The 20,990-nt window shown below is 45.3% G+C and overlaps 1 protein-coding gene across 1 annotated transcript; it reads right to left on the bottom strand.

Annotated features, from left to right (window-relative positions):
• Positions 1 to 7,474: 7,474 nt before the first annotated feature.
• cdk13 (cyclin-dependent kinase 13) lies at positions 7,475 to 20,979 on the bottom strand. The gene is made up of 14 exons (XM_056584147.1): positions 18,858 to 20,979; positions 17,404 to 17,964; positions 17,071 to 17,238; positions 16,610 to 16,749; positions 16,317 to 16,487; positions 15,780 to 15,969; positions 15,427 to 15,483; positions 14,605 to 14,706; positions 14,143 to 14,220; positions 13,746 to 13,862; positions 13,252 to 13,383; positions 12,689 to 12,885; positions 11,771 to 12,376; positions 7,475 to 11,275 (listed from the first exon to the last, which is right to left on the bottom strand). Exons 1-14 carry the CDS (start codon positions 19,985 to 19,987, stop codon positions 10,671 to 10,673), a joined length of 4,254 nt encoding a protein of 1,417 aa, XP_056440122.1. The 5' UTR covers positions 19,988 to 20,979; the 3' UTR covers positions 7,475 to 10,670.
• Between the last annotated feature and the right edge of the window lie 11 nt (positions 20,980 to 20,990).

Here is a 20,990-nt window from a genome sequence, read left to right on the forward strand (position 1 = left end):
TGAAAAAAAACAAGGGGTAACACTGTCGTTTTTTATTGGTCGTCGTATAAAAAAACATAAGGGGTAACACTGTCGTTTTTTATTGGTCGTCATGAAAAAAAACATAAGGGGTATCACTTTGGGTTTTTATTGGTCATCATGAAAAAAAACAAGGGGTAACACTGTTGTTTTTCTTTGGTCGTCATGAAAAAAAACATAAGGGGTAAAACTGTTGTTTTTTATTGGTCGTCATGAAAAAAAACAGAAGAGGTAACACTGTTGTTTTTTATTGGTCATCATGAAAAAAAACATAAGGGGTAACACTGTTGTTTTTTATTGGTCGTCATGAAAAAAACATAAGGGGTAACACTGTTGTTTTTCTTTGGTCGTCATGAAAAAAAGGGGGTAAGGTGTAACACTGTTGTTTTTCTTTGGTCGTAATGAAAAAAAACATAAGCGGTAACACTGTCATTTTTTATTGGTCGTCATTAAAAAAAGACATAAGGGGTAACACTGTTGTTTTTCTTTGGTCGTCATGAAAAAAAACATAAGGGGTAACACTGTATTTTTATTGGTCGTCATTAAAAAAAGACATAAGGGGTAACACTGTTGTTTTTTATTGGTCGTCATGAAAAAAAACATAAGGGGTAACACTGTTGTTTTTCTTTGGTCGTCATGAAAAAACCACAAGGGGTAACACTGTTGTTTTTCTTTGGTCGTAATGAAAAAACCACAAGGGGTAACACTGTATTTTTTCTTTGGTCGTAATGAAGAAACCACAAGGGGTAACACTGTAGTTTTCTATTGGTCGTCATGAAAAAAAACATAAGGGGTAACACTGTTGTTTTTATTGGTCATCATGAAAAAAAACAAAAGGGGTAACACTGTTGTTTTCGATTGGTCGTCATGAAAAAAAACATAAGGGGTAACACTGTTGATATTTATCAAATAAAACATAGGGGGTAACACTGTTGTTTTTTATTGGTCGTCATGAAAAAAAACATAAGGGGTAACACTTTCGTTTTTTATTAGTCGTCATGAAAAAAAACATAAGGGGTACCATTGTCGTTTTTTATTGGTCGTCATGAAAAAAAACAAGGGGTAACACTGTCGTTTTTTATTGGTCGTCGTATGAAAAACATAAGGGGTAACACTGTCGTTTTTATTGGTCGTCATGAAAAAAAACATAAGGGGTATCACTTTGGTTTTTTATTGGTCGTCATGAAAAAAAACAAGGGGTAACACTGTTGTTTTTCTTTGGTCGTCATGAAAAAAAACATAAGGGGTAAAACTGTTGTTTTTTATTGGTCGTCATGAAAAAAAACAGAAGGGGTAACACTGTTGTTTTTTATTGGTCATCATGAAAAAAAACATAAGGGGTAACACTGTTGTTTTTTATTGGTCGTCATGAAAAAAACATAAGGGGTAACACTGTTGTTTTTCTTTGGTCGTCATGAAAAAAAGGGGTAAGGGGTAACACTGTTGTTTTTCTTTGGTCGTAATGAAAAAAACACAGGGGGTAACACCGTCGTTTTTTATTGTCGTCATGAAAAAATACATAAGGGGTAACACTGTCGTTTTTTATTGGTCGTCCTGAAAAAAACATGAGGGGTAACACTGTTGTTTTTCTTTGGTCGTCATGAAAAAAAGGGGCAAGGGGTAACACTGTTGTTTTTCTTTGGTCGTAATGAAAAAACCACAAGGGGTAACACCGTCGTTTTTTATTGGTCGTCATGAAAAAAAACATAAGGGGTAACACTGTTGTTTTTTATTGGTCGTCATGAAAAAAAACACAAGGGGTAACACTGTTGATATTTATCAAATAAAACATAGGGGGTAACACTGTTGTTTTTTATTGGTCGTCATGAAAAAAAACATAAGGGGTAACACTGTTGATATTTATCAAATAAAACATAGGGGGTTACACTGTTGTTTTTTATTGGTCGTCATGAAAAAAAACATAAGGGGTAACACTGTCGTTTTTTATTGGTCGTCATGAAAAAAAACATAAGGGGTAACACAGTTGTTTTTTATTGGTTGTCATGAAAAAAAACATCAGGGGTAACACTGTCGTTTTTTATTGGTTGTCATGAAAAAAAACACAAGGGGTAACACTGTCGTTTTTTATTGGTCGTCATGAAAAAAAACATAAGGGGTAACACAGTTGTTTTTTATTGGTTGTCATGAAAAAAAACATCAGGGGTAACACTGTCGTTTTTTATTGGTTGTCATGAAAAAAAACACAAGGGGTAACACTGTTGTTTTTATTGGTCGTCATGAAAAAAAACATAAGGGGTAACACTGTCGTTTTTTATTGGTCGTCATGAAAAAAAACATAAGGGGTAACACTGTCTTTTTTTATTGGTCGTCCTGAAAAAAAACATAAGGGGTAACACTGTTGTTTTTCTTTGGTCGTCATGAAAAAAGGGGTAAGGGGTAACACTGTTGTTTTTCTTTGGTCGTAATGAAAAAACCACAAGGGGTAACACCGTCTTTTTTTATTGGTCGTCCTGAAAAAAAACATAAGGGGTAACACTGTTGTTTATTATTGGTCGTCATGAAAAAAAACATAAGGGGTAACACTTTCGTTTTTTATTGGTTGTCATGAAAAAAAACACAAGGGGTAACACTGTTGTTTTTTATTGGTCGTCATGAAAAAATACATAAGGGGTAACACTGTCGTTTTTTATTGGTCGTCATGAAAAAAAACATAAGGGGTAACACTGTCGTTTTTTATTGGTCGTCCTGAAAAAAACATGAGGGGTAACACTGTTGTTTTTTATTGGTCATCATGAAAAAAACCATAAGGGGTAACACTGTCGTTTTTTATTGGTCGTCATGAAAAAAACATAAGGGGTAACACTGTTGTTTTTTATTTGTCGTCATGAAAAAATACATAGGGGGTAACACTGTTGTTTTTCTTTGGTCGTCATGAAAAAAGGGGTAAGGGGTAACACTGTTGTTTTTCTTTGGTCGTAATGAAAAAACCACAAGGGGTAACACCGTCGTTTTTTATTGGTCGTCATGAAAAAAAACATAAGGGGTAACACTGTTGTTTTTTATTGGTCGTCATGAAAAAAAACATAAGGGGTAACACTGTTGTTTTTCATTGGTCGTCATGAAAAAAAACATAACGGTTAACACTGTTGTTTTTTATTGGTCGTCATGAAAAAAAACATAAGGGGTAACACTGTTGTTTTTTATTGGTCGTCGTGAAAAAAAACATAAGGGGTAACACTGTTGTTTTTTATTGGTCGTCATGAAAAAAACATAAGGGGTAACACTGTTGTTTTTTATTGGTCGTCATGAAAAAAGACATAAGGGGTAACACCGTGGTTTTTCTTTGGTCGTCATGATAAAATGGGTAAGGGGTAACACTGTTGTTTTTCTTTGGTCGTAATGAAAAAAGACGTAAGGGGTAACACTGTTGTTTTTCTTTGGTCGTAATGAAAAAAGACGTAAGGGGTAACACTGTCGCTTTTTATTGGTCGTCATGAAAAAAAACATAAGGGGTAACACTGTCGTTTTTTATTGGTCGTCTTAAAAAAAAACATAATGGGTAACACTGTCATTTTTTATTGGTCGTCATGAAAAAAAACATAAGGGGTAACACTGTCGTTTTTATTGGTCTTCATGAAAAAAAACATAAGGGGTAACACTGTCGTTTTTGATTGGTCGTCATGAAAAAAAGCACAAGGGGTAAAACTGTTGTTTTTTATTGGTCGTCATGAAAAAAAACATAAGGGGTAACACTGTCGTTTTTGATTGGTCGTCCTGAAAAAAAACATAAGGGGTAACACCGTTGTTTTTCTTTGGTCGTCATTAAAAAAAACATAAGGGGTAACACTGTTGTTTTTTATTGGTCGTCATGAAAAAAAACATTAGGGGTAACACTGTTGTTTTTTATTGGTCGTCATGAAAGAAAACGTAAGGGGTAACACTGTTGTTTTTTATTGGTCGTCATGAAAAAAAACATAAGGGGTAACACTGTCGTTTTTCATTGGTCGTCTTAAAAAAAAAAAATAAGGGGTAACACTGTCGTTTTTTATTGGTCGTCATGAAAAAAAACATAAGCGGTAACACTGTCGTTTTTTATTGGTCTTCATGGAAAAAAAACATAAGGGCTAACACTTTGGTTTTTTATTGGTCGTCATGGAAAAAAACATAAGGGGTAACACTGTTGTTTTTCTTTGGTCGTCATGAAAAAAAACATAAGGGGTAACACTGTTGTTTTTTATTGGTCGTCATGAAAAAAAACATAAGGGGTAACACTGTTGTTTTTATTGGTCATCATGAAAAAAAACATAAGGGGTAACACTGTTGTTTTTTATTGGTCGTCATGAAAAAATAAATAAGGGGTAACACTGTTGTTTTTCTTTCTTTGGTCGTAATGAAAAAACCACAAGGGGTAACACTGTATTTTTTCTTTGGTCGTAATGAAGAAACCACAAGGGGTAACACTGTAGTTTTCTATTGGTCGTCATGAAAAAAAACATAAGGGGTAACACTGTTGTTTTTTATTGGTCATCATGAAAAAAAACAAAAGGGGTAACACTGTTGTTTTCGATTGGTCGTCATGAAAAAAAACATAAGGGGTAACACTGTTGATATTTATCAAATAAAACATAGGGGGTAACACTGTTGTTTTTTATTGGTCGTCATGAAAAAAAACATAAGGGGTAACACTTTCGTTTTTATTAGTCGTCATGAAAAAAAACATAAGGGGTACCATTGTCGTTTTTTATTGGTCGTCATGAAAAAAAACAAGGGGTAACACTGTCGTTTTTATTGGTCGTCGTATAAAAAAACATAAGGGGTAACACTGTCGTTTTTTATTGGTCGTCATGAAAAAAAACATAAGGGGTATCACTTTGGTTTTTTATTGGTCGTCATGAAAAAAAACAAGGGGTAACACTGTTGTTTTTCTTTGGTCGTCATGAAAAAAAACATAAGGGGTAAAACTGTTGTTTTTTATTGGTCGTCATGAAAAAAAACAGAAGGGGTAACACTGTTGTTTTTTATTGGTCATCATGAAAAAAAACATAAGGGGTAACACTGTTGTTTTTTATTGGTCGTCATGAAAAAAACATAAGGGGTAACACTGTTGTTTTTCTTTGGTCGTCATGAAAAAAAGGGGTAAGGGGTAACACTGTTGTTTTTCTTTGGTCGTGATGAAAAAAACACAGGGGGTAACACCGTCGTTTTTTATTGGTCGTCATGAAAAAATACATAAGGGGTAACACTGTCGTTTTTTATTGGTCGTCATGAAAAAAACATAAGGGGTAACACTGTTGTTTTTCTTTGGTCGTCATGAAAAAAAGGGGTAAGGGGTAACACTGTTGTTTTTCTTTGGTCGTAATGAAAAAAACACAGGGGGTAACACCGTCGTTTTTTATTGGTCGTCATGAAAAAATACATAAGGGGTAACACTGTCGTTTTTTATTGGTCGTCCTGAAAAAAACATGAGGGGTAACATTGTTGTTTTTCTTTGGTCGTCATGAAAAAAAGGGGTAAGGGGTAACACTGTTGTTTTTCTTTGGTCGTAATGAAAAAACCACAAGGGGTAACACCGTCGTTTTTTATTGGTCGTCATGAAAAAAACATAAGGGGTAACACTGTTGTTTTTCTTTGGTCGTCATGAAAAAAAGGGGTAAGGGGTAACACTGTTGTTTTTCTTTGGTCGTAATGAAAAAACACAGGGGGTAACACCGTCGTTTTTTATTGGTCGTCATGAAAAAATACATAAGGGGTAACACTGTCGTTTTTTATTGGTCGTCCTGAAAAAAACATGAGGGGTAACATTGTTATTTTTCTTTGGTCGTCATGAAAAAAAGGGGTAAGGGGTAACACTGTTGTTTTTCTTTGGTCGTAATGAAAAAACCACAAGGGGTAACACCGTCGTTTTTTATTGGTCGTCATGAAAAAAAACATAAGGGGTAACACTGTTGTTTTTTATTGGTCGTCATGAAAAAAAACACAAGGGGTAACACTGTTGATATTTATCAAATAAAACATAGGGGGTAACACTGTTGTTTTTTATTGGTCGTCATGAAAAAAAACATAAGGGGTAACACTGTTGATATTTATCAAATAAAACATGGGGGGTAACACTGTTGTTTTTTATTGGTCGTCATGAAAAAAAACATAAGGGGTAACACTGTCGTTTTTATTGGTCGTCATGAAAAAAAACATAAGGGGTAACACAGTTGTTTTTTATTGGTTGTCATGAAAAAAAACATCAGGGGTAACACTGTCGTTTTTTATTGGTTGTCATGAAAAAAAACACAAGGGGTAACACTGTTGTTTTTTATTGGTCGTCATGAAAAAAAACATAAGGGGTAACACTGTTGTTTTTCTTTGGTCGTCATGAAAAAAACACAAGGGGTAACACTGTTGTTTTTCTTTGGTCGTCATGAAAAAATACATAAGGGGTAACACTGTTGTTTTTCTTTGGTCGTCATGAAAAAAGGGGTAAGAGGTAACACTGTTGTTTTTCTTTGGTCGTAATGAAAAAACCACAAGGGGTAACACCGTCGTTTTTTATTGGTCGTCATGAAAAAAAACATAAGGGGTTACACTGTTGTTTTTTATTGGTCGTCATGAAAAAAAACATAAGGGGTAACACTGTTGTTTTTCTTTGGTCGTCATAAAAAAAACACAAGGGGTAACACTGTTGTTTTTCTTTGGTCGTAAGGAAAAAACCACAAGGGGTAACACTGTTGTTTTTTATTGGTCGTAATGAAAAAAAACATAACGGTTAACACTGTTGTTTTTTATTGGTCGTCATGAAAAAAAACATAAGGGGTAACACTGTTGTTTTTTATTGGTCGTCGTGAAAAAAAACATAAGGGGTAACACTGTTGATATTTATCAAATAAAACATAGGGGGTAACACTGTTGTTTTTTATTGGTCGTCATGAAAAAAAACATATGGGGTAACACTGTCGTTTTTTATTAGTCGTCATGAAAAAAAACATAAGGGGTACCACTGTCGTTTTTTATTGGTCGTCATGAAAAAAAACATAAGGGGCAACACTGGTTTTTTATTGGTCGTCATGAAAAAAACCATAAGGGGTAACACTGTAGTTTTTTATTGGTCGTCATGAAAAGAAACATAAGGGGTAACACTGTTGTTTTTTATTGGTCGTCATGAAAAAAAACATAAGGGGTAACACTGTTGTTTTTTATTGGTCGTCATGAAAAAAACATAAGGGGTAACACTGTTGTTTTTTATTGGTCGTCATGAAAAAAAACATAAGGGGTAACACTGTTGATATTTATCAAATAAAACATAGGGGGTAACACTGTTGTTTTTTATTGGTCGTCATGAAAAAAAACATATGGGGTAACACTGTCGCTTTTTATTAGTCGTCATGAAAAAAAACATAAGGGGTACCACTGTCGTTTTTTATTGGTCGTCATGAAAAAAAACATAAGGGGCAACACTGTGGTTTTTTATTGGTCGTCATGAAAAAAAACATAAGGGGTAACACTGTTGTTTTTTATTGGTCGTCATGAAAAGAAACATAAGGGGTAACACTGTTGTTTTTTATTGGTCGTCATGAAAAAAAACATAAGGGGTAACACTGCTGTTTTTTATTGGTCGTCATGAAAAAAAACATAAGGGGTAACACTGTTTTTTTTTATTGGTCGTCATGAAAAAAAACATAGGGGGTAACACTGTTGTTTTTTATTGGTCGTCATGAAAAAAACATTATAAAGTCGAGTATAACCATTGTGATGCCTTATTCGGTGTCTTGATGGTGCATTTATAAGTTCGGAGGTTAACACTCTAAACAGCTCAGGTTCGGATCCCCGCAATAACGTCGACAGATCCCCAATAGACTGTCGTCTATTATCGGCCGTCATGAAATAAACATTAGGGGTAACACTGTCGATATTTTTCAAATAAAACATAGGTGTTAACACTGTTTTTCTTTGGTCGTCATGAAAAAAAAAAAAAGGGGCAACACTGTCGATTTTATCAAATGAAACATGAGGGATAACACTTGTCGTTTTTATCAAATGAAACATAAGGGGTAATACTGTTGTTTTTTATTGGTCGTCATGAGAAAAAAAACATAAGGGGTAACACTGTTGTCTTTGTCAAATAAAATATAAGGGGTAACACTGTCGTATTTTATTGGTCGTCGTGAAAAAAAACATATTTGAAAAAAAAAAAAATTGTCCTTGTCAAATAAAATATAAGGGGTATCACTGTTGTTTTTCATCAGTCATCATGGGAAAAAAACATAAGGGGTAACACTTTCGTTTTATCAAATGAAACGTAAAGGGTAACACTGTCGTTTTGTATCTGTCGTCATGAAGACCCATAAGGGGTAACACTGTTGAAATGTATCGAATAAAACATATGGGGATACTGAACAAATCTAATCATATAACATACAATCCATTCTTCCCATAGAGAATAAAGATCATATTAATGTTATGAACAAAATGTAAAAATAATAACATTTATATTTTGTGTGTGCATTTGTGTCCCTTGAGAGAGAGAGCTGAACATTGTTGTTTTTTTGAGAACAGGGCTACATCTTCAACATCTTCTCTTGGAACAACTTTGTATGCAAGGGGATGGTTGGAACACTTTCAAACCATGCGTTACAACCTACCCCGCCCTGTCATCCATTACTAAACTAGCTGTATTGGCATGGTGCTTGACGTTTTCAAGGGAGAGATACACCATTCTTTGCTAGAGAAACTATAGTTTGACCTGATATAACTCATACGACTTTATCTACAACGGTAAAAGTACTAGAAAACAATCAGTAAAAAAAAATAGTTACTTTCTTGCCTTAAAATTTGGATTTCTCTCGGAACTCCTTGAAAAATGACACCAACTAGTGGAACATGTCCATGAGTGATCGTATAGGGACTGAAACTTTCACATGACTCATATCTTATCCCTGATTGGTGGAATTGGTGGCGTTACAACTCACCCCGTTCACACCCTACGGTAAATACGGAAACGGACCGTTTCGTCCGGTCCCGGAGGTGTGTCGTCCGTCAATGGGTCCGTCGCCTCTGAGCTTACGAATCCGGAGTGCTCCGGGAGAAACGGAGCAATACCACCGGAAATCGAAGCAGCGGTATAGAGTCAAAAGTCAGACCATTCGCGAAAATAGATAGCGTAGTATTATATCTGATATGGATTTATATTGTATTTAACGTTTTATACTTATATTATACTATATACCTGACCTTTTATTTTATTGTTACCCTGCTTTGGCAATGAGTTGTTACTGGTCATTTAACAACATTTTGCGGAGATAATCTGCGGGTTGGTGAGGGGTGTCACATGCCACCGCCGCCTAGACCTACACTTTTTTTTTGATGACCCAAAGCAAAATCATCTCTACAGATATCAAGTTTGCGATTGTCGATGCCGTTAATTTTTGAAACGACAGTCACTGCCCTCTAGAGGATTTATTGCGTCACATACATAACGACGCTGAAACCATTTATTCTGACTCAACCATCATGTCCCCATGCTTAAGTTTACCTGGTACGTTAATTAAATGTTATTCTTTACTACACATACACTATGGAGCCCTAGATTTGAGAATACTACCTTCTTTTCATACCGTTTGCCTCATTCTTCTGATTCCACGCAATAAATCGTCCCCCAAAAAGATGCTTGAGTAAATGCACTACCACAGAACGTCGTTGGCATTTCTTTAATAAACATTTGCCAAGGAAGGAAGAGGTAGGGCAGGGGAGGGACAAACACTTTTAGTAAAAAACAAAAACAACCTTTCATTGCCTGCGTGTCTGTCTGAAAGTCATAATTCATGTGTTGGGTCCACTTACAACAGAATCAAAAAACCAGTACAAATCCAGCCCTCCTCCATCGAGTCATTCAGCAGCCACTGGTTCTTCCAAGTGGTCCCAAGTGCTGCCGCTTCTTCCCTGTCGACGCGGGACCAGACAGACGTGTTTCAGAGCCCACCCCTGCCCAGCAGCTCCTTCACGATGTGCCGTCACACTTGACTCCCACTAATAGCACCATCAGAACTCATTGATCACCTTGTCCTCCACTCTCTCCGGTTTAAAAAAAAAAAGCAGCGTTGTTTGACTCCGATGGGTGGGTGGGGGAGGGCTGGGCTCGGCGTATTAGTAGCCGATTGGACATTCGTTTTGGACCTTTCGCTTGCACTTGATTCGCCCTGAACAGTGGAGTGGATCCATATGGAGGCGGCGGGTCGCCTTGACAACCGCGTCCCAAGAGGGAGGGGGGAACATGTGGTTGGGTCATCTCATCCCGTTCACGTCCTTTCATAGCTAAAATAGTTCTCCGCCTACTTGGGTCAGTAGTGCAAAACCTTTAATACTAGTCGGCCCCTGGGCAATTAGAGAGGTTTAAAATATGCCTGGCATGGTAAATGTACACTCAAAGTAGGTAAAAGTTTAATTTAAAAGACAGCAGAATAGATTACAAAAAAATATGAAAATGGTTACGAGCAAGAAAAGCCCGCCTGTGTGTGTGGCCGCGCCCTCCGTGGCCACACGGGAGGAGAGACACGCCGCCGCCTTTAAGTTAATACAAATCAAGAACGCATCTCCCCGCGCCTCAGAGGCTCCATGTGCTCGGGTCGAGTCCTCCTCACGTTCCATTTAAATCAGAGCCCTGCCGCCTGGATGTCGCCCGCCCTTCACTCGCCCCTCTCGTCCTATCAGAACGGCAGGCCCCGCCCCCTGAGGGCGGCCGTCGAGTTCACGTGCGGGACGTAGCCGAGGGGCAGGGGCAGGGACGGGGGGGGCGCCCCGGCCTGGGAGGGGGAGCCCCAGGCCGGGGCGTGTGGGCCGTCGGGCCGGCCCAAGGCGTGGTTGTACAGGTGGGGGGGGAGGGCGCAGGGCGGCCCCTCCCCGGGGCTGTGGTTGTACTCAAAGCGGTGGTCCTTGTCCCCGGTGAACACCATGCCCCCGGGGGGCCCGGCGGGGTTCTGGGGGTAGGGCTCCGGGCGGACCCCCATGGGGGCCCCGCCGGCCGACGACAACGACAGAGCCGTGTTGCAGGAGGAGGAGGAGGCGGGGCCCGGGGGAGGAGGGCCGGCGCCGCTGAACACCTCCCTCAGCGCGTGGAGCGGCAGACCGCCGCCCATCAGGTGACCCATGTAGCTGTCCCCGAACCCGGCGGGGGTGACCGGGGCCGTGGGCTGGGTGGTCTTCAGGTCCGGGGGGGCCTGGCGGTAGTCCAGGTCGGCGTGGGGTGGGGGCTCCGGGGGCTCTGGGGGTCTCTGGTCTGGAGGGAGGATCGGCATAGCCCCCACCTCAGACACTGGAAGACAAGGAGACGTTTGGGTACAGATTTGAACTTTGGTGCACTGGTAAACCACTGGTTAACTATGGGGTCTTTGGGCTGTGGTTCGATCCCCCGTGTAGGCAGCCCTTATCAAGACGCCCCCCTCCCTGCTGCTGAAGCATGTCTGACTTCACAGTAAGGCTCTTGTGCATTAGAGTGCTTGCTAAATGACAAACCGACATGAAGAAAGAAACTGGAGGGGCAAATGACTCGCATATTTAAGGTGTGTCATATTTGCAATACCTGTATTTCATATCTTAATTCAATATAGACTTAAGTACAATCCGCTGTTAGAAACCTGGTTCATCCAAGTTCATCATCTACTGAATAATTCCACACACGCTTGAGGGTTATTCCGAGTTCAAAGGGGGTTGAAAACAGCGCTCTTCCTCAATACTTCATTATTTGTAATAATATTTTACAACTCATGACAATAAGCATGGTATGAATAAAAGGTATGGTCCTCAGTACCTGGAGAGACCTGACGGGGCTCCGGCGGCCGCTTGGCGTCCTGTAAGGCAGGCAGCGCCGCCGTGCCGGGACCTGCCCCCGCGGAGCTGCTGGAGGAGGAAGAGGAGGAGGAGGTGGGGGGGGCGGCGCTCTCCTGCGGCTCCGCCCCCTCCCCGGGGGGCTCGGGCCTGGGGGCCCCCTGCTGGGCCTGGAGGAGCTGGGCCAGCAGCATGGTCATGGCCGTCTGTGTGGCCGCCGCCGCCTCCCCCTCGGGGGCCGACGCCATCGAGGAGGAGGAGGAGGAGGAGGGGGGGGGTGGCGTGGACGGGGGCTTGGGCAGCGGCGGCGTGCGGGGCATTCCGCTCGGAGCGCCGGAGGAGGAGGACGACGGCGGCGGCTTGACGGGGAGGCCCTGGGGGGGTGGAGGAGGGGGGGGCGGGGCCGACTCGGCGGGCGGCTCGCCCGGCGCCAGGGCCTTGGACAGCTGCTGCAGGGTCTCCTGGTTGACCTTTGAACTCATGGCTTGGACGAACTGGGCGGGGTTGACGGCGCCCTTGGGCTGGCCGAGGAGGTTGAGGAGGACGGCCAGCTGCTCCTGGGTGAGCTGGGAGCTGGGGCCCTTGGGGTCTGCAGGGGGGGGGGGGAGAGGAGGGGGAACGTCAAACGCCTTCAGAACACCTCCAAACTGAATAAGGTTCCTAGGTTGGCGTCATGATCAAAGTCCCTTTGGATAATAGCATACAAGGATAGGTGGTTTATTATGTGATCAAAATCGATATTGGGTGTTCTTTAAGGTGACACAGATTGACGGCCAATACAACTTATACCAGACCTTGTGTGCTGGGAGTCAAAAGCCTTAAACCTCTCCGCTATCCTGACCCAGTCTCACAAGCGTAAAGCCAGACATTGATTGATGCGTGTGTGTGGTCGGGCCCTCACCCAGCAGCGCGGAGGCAGCCGCGGCCGGGGCCTTGAGAGGCCCGGGTGCGGGGAAGCCCTGGGGCGTGTTGCTGCGGCTGTCGTCCAGGCCCAGCTCCTTCCGCGGGGCCTTGGGGGCCGCCGGCTCCTCGGGCATCTGCTTCTGACGCCGGCGCTTCTTGCTCCAGAGCTCGTGGCAGTCCTGCCAGAGGGGGAGGCTGCGGAAGGGGAGGGGGGGGATCATTAGTCACTTTGACCGGTGGGACCGTGGAACGGACGAATTCAACGTTCTCAACTATCTATGTCGTTTTGTCCTTTCCTGTTGTGGTGTTTCGCTGTCATCATAACCTCTTTTTGAGTGTAGCAACATGCAAATACGGATCGATCGATTTACGAAAAGAGGATTCATACAAATAACTTCAACATAAGTTATAATATAAATGCATGATATAAATAAAAGTGGCATTGTTGTATACAAGTCGCTCCATCTCAAAAGAGCTGGCTGACGTTTTGGGCATAAAACCCAGCATAGCCCCTCTCCTGCCCCTCTGCGGTGTGAAACCCCAGTGGTGTGCGAGGCGTACTCTGGCGGGGGCATCTTGTCGGGGTCCACGTCCTTCAGGAACTCGCTCCCCAGCGCCTGCTCCGCTGTGCAGCGTTTGCTGGGGTCCAGGTTCAGCATGTGGTCGAACAGGTCCAGCGCCGAGGGCGGGATGCTGAGGGGGGCGAGAGGTTAAGGGACATCGTTCAACATCCCATCACCAGGTGGGACCTGGAGGAGCTGTTCCCTTGTGATGTCCCACTTGTGACATCGCAAGTGGCCGTGTCCAACCAGATATACGACAGAGAGTTCCACCTACCCAGTGGGCTCTTATGACTAGCAGGAGGCTGATCCACCCGTCCTACATCTGGATGGACACCACCATTTCTGACATCACAAATGGCAGTGTCTATCCTGATGTAGGATGGGTGGATGAGCCTAACCTACTTATACCCCATGGCGGAAACAACCACTGGTCAAAGGCACAGCCTGTCATACCATTATAATAGTATTATATATTTATGAATAGTTTCTTACAAGGCAAACTCTTCGCGTAGGCGCCTTCTGTACTGTTTCTTTGGTTTCATGGTGTTGAAGAAGGGAAGTTTGATCACATCTGGCCACACGGCGGGACAGGGGCTGCCACAGATACGGCTGAGAGACGAAAGAGAAGTTTGATTACTTAAAGAGTGAGGATACATCATCAGTCAGGCGTTGCAACAGTGTAAAGTTTAACTCAGATTTGATCTATTGCCTTAACTGTTTACATTTTGATCAGAAATCTGAATTCAAACCGCATAAAAGTTCAAACAGATTTCAAAACCCATAAGAAAATATCAGATAATGTGAGGTTCACGCAGCTCAGGAGTTTATGAATTGGACCACTTCAGCCTAAGCAACTCCACAACTGAACGAAGGTGAACGTCTCCGGTACCTGATGAGCTCCAGCTGGGCCAGCTCCTGGTTGGCTTGGAAGATGGGCTTCTTAATGAACAGTTCCCCCAGAATACATCTAGAAAAGAGAAGGGGGAAGTGGGATGTGAACACCGAGCAGCGTGAACATTTGTTGATCAAAGCGCCCCTTATTTACGAGCAGGTGGGATGTTGATAAGCCATGACAGACATATTTTAACCTCACCATTAGCGACACCACAAACGGAAGGGTCCAGATGAATGATTGATATCCAACGATTGGGCAGTTAAACTTTTGTTGATGTTAATACCCAATATATGAATTGATAAATGATTTATAATCAAAAATGCATGACAACAAGGTATCCCATTTCCACCAATCCCCATTAATGTGGTCATCAGAGGTAGCAGCTGATCTGTACGTTTCCATGTCCATTATGCGGCAGCCGGTAGGGCGCGGGTGGAGGGTTGGTGCGGTTCTTACCCACAGCTCCAGACGTCGATGGCCGGCGTGTAGCGCTCCTCCCCCAGCAGCAGCTCCGGGGGCCGGTACCACAGGGTGATCACCTTGTTGGTGTACGGTCGGCTGAAACAAACCCAACACACACGCTTAGTCCTGACGGCTCAGAGGAGACCCTGGGGAGCGGCTCCCCGGACACAGGGAGCAGCAGCCGCGTCCTGGAGGACAGGGTCGTGATACGGTCGCCATGGAGGAGAGTGTCGTTGCTAGGGAGTTCCCACCCCCCTACCCAGGGGCATGTCAACTTGTTATTGACCAGCCCAGCTAAATTCATGATTTTTACAAAACTAGTCCAGGGACATCTAATGTGATGGCCCATAAGATAATGTTCATATTTGGGATGCAATATATTTTATTTCTCAGATAATCAATATCAGACAAGTATGCGTTATGCATACTGCTATGACGTGCCAGATGGTATTATACACAGAACCATCTGGGAAGTTGTCCTTGGAAGCTGTTTCAATAAGGGCAGGCCCTTTCCAAAAAATACTTGGCAGGTGATTGGACGAACCATCTGTCTATCACTTCTCAGGTAGTAGACTCATAGGACGCTGATTGGTCCTCTTGCTGATGCTGGCATGACCTGGATCTCGAGAATCCAGCTGCCTCGCAAGGTTAATGCAAAGGTACAGTTTTGTGGTCTGAGGCCCCTTCTTTGTTATTCTCCTGAGGCACTAAGGGGCTGGAACTCCCCTTGGAAGAAGTGGTTGGCGGGCGTTGCTACGCAAAACCAAGACAACGGGATGGAGTGCGATTGAGCAGACAGCAGGGCAGAGTACTCACCTCTCTTCTGAGTTGTACAGTCGAGCAAGACCGAAATCCGCCAGCTTGATTTGACCCCTGATGTACAGAAGAAAATAGAAAAACATTTAAAAAAAAAAGGTGGCTGGTAATATAAATTTAGACAGCTGCGTCTAGAGTTGCTCCCAGCCGAAAGAGACCAGGTTCTAACCCCAATGTTTGCATCCTAAAAGATACACAGTGCTAAGATACAGTACTTCCATCTCCTAAATGGCAAGCATCAAAAAATCCTCTTTAGGTCGCGCTCTGGATAAAGCCCCAATAACACCATCCTCCTTCATACTAAAGAAAGAGCATTAAAATCCGTTCTCTGCTGGGACGCTATCCGGACTCACTTGTTGTTGAGGAGGATGTTGGAGCACTTGATGTCTCGGTGCAGGAAGTTCTTCTTGTGGCAGTAGTCCAGCCCCTCCAACAGCTGCCTCATGAACGACTTGATGTGGTTCTCGTTAAAGTGGACCAGGCCGGACTCCAGCAGCCCCATCAGGTCATGGTCCATGTACTCAAACACAAGGTAGAACGCACCTGGGTTTGGGGAGAGGGGGCAGATGTAGAGCAAGAGTTGGCCAGAGTGGGATCAAACACAACAAATTCATATTTTACAGTAATCTTTCTTTTGCATTGATCAATTCGGTAAAAAGCTAAAATGTTAGGCTAACCCCCGGAGCCTGCTCATGAACCCCTTAGGCTACATGTTCCCCTGGCTGGTCTAGTGAACAGGGTACTTTAGAAAGAAGGCCACTAGTTGCTCCATCAGGACCTCGTATCCGCAGTCAGGATTACCAGTCGGGCTTTTACACCAAGCAGTGGAGCGCAAAATATCGTGTGTGTGAACACAATAACATTCCCCTATTGGGGGCACCACCCGATACCTTTGTCGTTCTTGAAGTCCAGAGCGTCCTCTTTGTCCGTGACGATCTCCTTCATGTTGATAATGCTCTTGTGGTTGAGCTGTCGGAGGATCTTGATCTCCCTGATGGCGGTGATAGGGAAGCCCTCCTTCTCGTTGTCCAGGCGAACCTTCTTCAGAGCCACCATCTCAGCTGGAGAACCAGAGGGAGGACAACGTCAAGAAACACTCACACGCATACAGGGCTTGGGTAGAAAGGTTTTACACGAGTATGTTTGAATTAGAAACGAGTCTAAAAGGGATTCTGTGTGTTACCCGTGTCCTTGTCCTTAGCTTTGTACACCTGGCCGTACGTGCCCTCGCCCGTGATTCCGATGATCTCAAACTTGTCCACGCAGCGTTTGCCCCAGTCGATCTCCGTCTCTTTGATCTCACCAAACCGGGATCCACAGATCCTGGTGAAGAAAGAGATATTAAGAAATGAATAATAACACGAGTTCCTAACTCTCAAGGGGAAAACCATGAGGTCTGCAAGACCGGTGCTACACCCACTTCTCTCACACCATGGGGAGAGACGTGCCAGGGGACGGCAACCCAGGGATTGGAAGGCGAGCGTCGTCACCGCCAAGCTAAATTACTGCAGCCCTTCAGAAGGCTTACCATGTACGACAACTCCAGTGCGCTAACCTCCATGACATTCACCACCCAATCTGGGCCATCACTACAATGTACCGCCGGGGAGCGGACTAGAACAGGCAGACGTAATGGAACCATACTTGGGCCTGCGGCGCGGGAGATGGTTCTTCTTCTCCTCCGCGGGGCTGTGGGTCGAAGCGGGGGAGCTGATGCCCACGGGAAGCTCGGGGGGAAGGGGCAGGTCCGTCAGAAGCTGGCGGGATTTGCGTTCCAGCTTCTTCTTTCCTGAGAGCGTGCCGTCCTTCAGGCTGCGGGTGGGAAGGAGGAAACAGTGAGGTGGGGACGAGTATCAAATGATTTATCAGAAGCCCTTGCCTTACATTAAATCTACACGGTTTAATGGGTAAATCAAAAGATAAATAATTGTAAAGCCGTCCAGGACATCCACCACAGACCCTGCCACCTCTGTGTACCTTTCTCCTTTGTCCATGTGCTCGACAACAGCGTGGGGTAGCGGCATAGATGCCAGCGCGGCGAGGAGTGGGCCCGCTGCGGCCCCCTGCTTGTCCTTCATCAACACCGGCGGCGCCTTCCTCTTGTCCTCCTTCCCCTTCCCTTCCCTCTCGCGCTCCTTAGGGGGCTCCGCGCTCCTCTTGGCGGGCCGCTCGGCGGGGGACTGGGGCTGGCTGGACGGGGGCGTCTTGGGCCCCTGCGGAGGCTGTGGCGGCGAGGGCGGCCGACCCTTCCTGGAGGTGTGCTGGTTGGTCTTGGGGCTGGGCTGGTGGGCCGCAGAGGTGGAGTGCCCCTTGGTGGGGGTGGAGGCGTTGCTGGAGGTCTTGGCCTTGGCGGCGGCCTCGGCGGCCTTGGCCTTCTTCTGCTTGCTGAGCTCCGCCGCCAGGCTGGTCTTGAAGGTGATGGTGCTGGGGGAGAGGCTGGAGGGCCGACTGCGGGAGCGCGAGTGGCGGTGGTGGCTGCGGGACCGCGAGGGTCGCGTCGACGCGAACGGGCTCCTGCTGCGGGACCTCGCCGGGCGCCTGCAGGGATGAGAAGATGTTCTCTATTAACCTCCGACGAAATACGGGAGTTGGACAGCGTGTTTGCGTTGGGACAGCACCCAATTCAAGGCCACAGTTCATAAAAACATTTTAAAAACAAACAACCGTGAACTGGCTCTTCTTTAAGCAAAAAACAATTCTGGATATGAACCCGGTTAGCCGTGGAGGCCTTCCAGGCTGCTAACATACCAAATGATTCCACAAGCCCGGGCAGAAAAGTGATGCTGACAGCAAATCAATAGTATGTTGTGTTAGGAATGTATACTTGATTTGGCTGAGCCAGGCATTCAGGACTCCGCTATAAGGATTCGGCAAACGACATCTGCAGGATTGGCTGTAGAAATTGCAATGGATTCCATGCATAACTAGTAACATATTTAAAGCTCAGGAATGGATTGTCATCTGAAAACCTTTCTTGAAAACCTGCATTGCTCCTCAAAGTTGTAATACTCGTTGTGTAAGAAAGGTATTCACTATATCTCCAGTTTGTTTCCATACGGAGGAGAATGGGGGAGAGCATCATTTCAGGTTAGGACGGCAATAGGTCTACCCTTTTCCGTCCACCTGATCCCATCATTACTTTCATTAAAAAAAAAAGTGATTACAAATGCTGACATGCAATCATGGAGGAACCCTGAAAGAGACATGCATTTAAAACGGTCCCCTGGCATATATTACCCCACAGCTGTTCAACAAGAAGCTTCGAAATCGACCCTGTGGTGACATGACAAGTGGCAGATTTTACCAAGATGAAGGGTGCCGTCTACCGACCAGACGTTAATAGACTCGATTCTGAAATCGAGCTAATCAACATCAGATCTAACCACAGAGCTGGTAGTTAAAACAGAGTCACCTTACACAAGAATGCTCACCTGACTTCGGGACTCGGACTCCGTGACTTTCTGTACGGGCTCCGGGACTTCCTGTTGCCGAACTCTCCCTGTTCGTAGGGACTGTGGCGTCCAAAGCTGGGTGACCTACGCCAGGTGGCAGGGCTGGTCGGAGACCGCCTCCTCTTGCTGCTCGGATACGAGCTGGGAGACTTGGATGCGCCGTAGCTCTGGTAGAAATCCGGGTCCCGGCTGTAGTACGCAGAGCTCGGGGAAAGCCTCTTGTTGCCGTACGTGGGGCTCCTCCTAGAGATCGGCTGGTTGTACCCACTGGGGGACTGGTAACCATAAGGATACGAAGTACCGTAGGGGCTCTCAGACTTTAAAACGGGGCTCCTCCGATAACCCCTGACCTCTTCCCGGTCATCCCGGTAAGACTGTGGAGCTTCTCTATACGCAGATGGCGGTTCCTTCTCGGGTCTGTCAGACCTCGTTGCGCTTTTGTGTCGTTTCACATCCCTTTTCTCCGCGGGGACCACGGTCGGCTGGGCTGTCGTTGACTTTTTGCCATTTCTGTCACTACTCCTGGAAGAGTCCCTGTTTTTAGAGCCACTCAACGCACTCCCACCCCGAACTTTAGAGGAGTCCCGTTCGTGACTCTGTCGCTCCTTTCTTCGGGGCTCCTTCTCCGGCCTAGTCCTATCTGAGGTGCCCCTGGCCGCCGGGGCGTCTTTTGCCGGGAGCACTGCGTCCCTGTCCCGCTGGTGCCTCCGACCAGGGGACGCAGGTCCGTTATATTCGAAGTCGTTCTCGCTGTGCCGGTCGACAGAGAGTCGATCAGCATGCGGGTCAAGTTTGGGAGACGGGCTTCCAGAGAAGCGTTCCGACTGCGAGCTCACGTCGTCGTACTCCACCAAAGTCTGGAGCTCGCTCTCCCTTTCCAAAGTGCCTTTCCGTCCGCTGACGGGCAGCTCTGACGTGCCGACGGACAGCGGGTCCCTGGGCTGTCGGCGTTTCTTCTTCCGAGACACTGACGAGCGCCTCTTCTCTCGGTGCCCCTCTCGCTCCACGCCGCCGCCTCCAGGTTTACTGCGCCTCTCCTGTCGCTTAGCATTCCTCTGTGAAGAGGGGCTTCTCCCCCGAGCCTCCCGGAGTACCTCTGTGTTAGGCATTTATTTAGAAAATATAAGATACACTCACGGCTTGTGGGGGGGGCGGTTGTTCTCCGTAGTGTCTCTGCCCACTCAACTAAACTCCCCAACGCACGTAGCACAACATTTGGCCAGCCGTATAGCAAGCTAGCTGCTAACCTTCCAGCAAATTAACAATCACACAGCCACCCAGCTAGCCGAGTGGTAGCCTAGCGATAGCATTCCTAAAGTAGCTCACTGGAGGATAGCCGCTGACCCTATGAAGTGATCTACTGATGTTCCTCCACACTCTCTACACAGGAACAGCATCGCCTCGGTTTGCAAATCAAGTTTACCAAGAAGTCGAGTCAAACCCACAACAATACAATCATTGTGCACCTCTGCTTCGTGGACAAGCTGTCGGCTAGCCGATCCGGCTAGCTAGCCACACACTAGCTAGCAATTGTGTCCCAAACTAGACAGTCGCATTCCGCTCCACTCAGGGCCCGAAGAGCTTTCAGATCTCACACACACACGGGCTTCTCACGCCACGACGCGGCACACAGAGACCGTAGAATCCATTCGTTCACGCGGAGTTAAAGTGAATAAAATACATGCTCCCGGTCCACAAACTTCTTCACGGCTCCCATAACACGCTCCCAGTGTGCAACCAGGAAGTAGAGTAGCACGCGAGCTGGCTGTAGGTTGCCTGTGGCAGGTCGCGAGCAAGTTAGCATCCGCTAAGCTAGCCTTCCTTTCTCCTGGCGTGGAGTTCAAGTCCACTCCGGCGAGATACAGCACAACAATGCCATTCAAAAGCACATTTGCGTCCGCATATCCGATCGAGACGGTATTCCTGTTTGGCAGCCGGGGCGTCCGACAAAGCGTTTTAGAGCAATTTCAGGTTCAAGTGGGACTGATAAATATGTTTGATTTTCAAAAAGAAATCGTAAACTTTGTTCGCAAAGTAGCTAGCGTTTGCTGTTCGCTGCACTCCCCGAGAGCTTTCAAACTGTAGGCCTTGTGCTTTTCGGTCAGCCAATCA

Source organism: Gadus chalcogrammus, chromosome 23 (assembly GCF_026213295.1).
Source record: "Gadus chalcogrammus isolate NIFS_2021 chromosome 23, NIFS_Gcha_1.0, whole genome shotgun sequence".
Classification (NCBI taxonomy): domain Eukaryota; kingdom Metazoa; phylum Chordata; class Actinopteri; order Gadiformes; family Gadidae; genus Gadus; species Gadus chalcogrammus.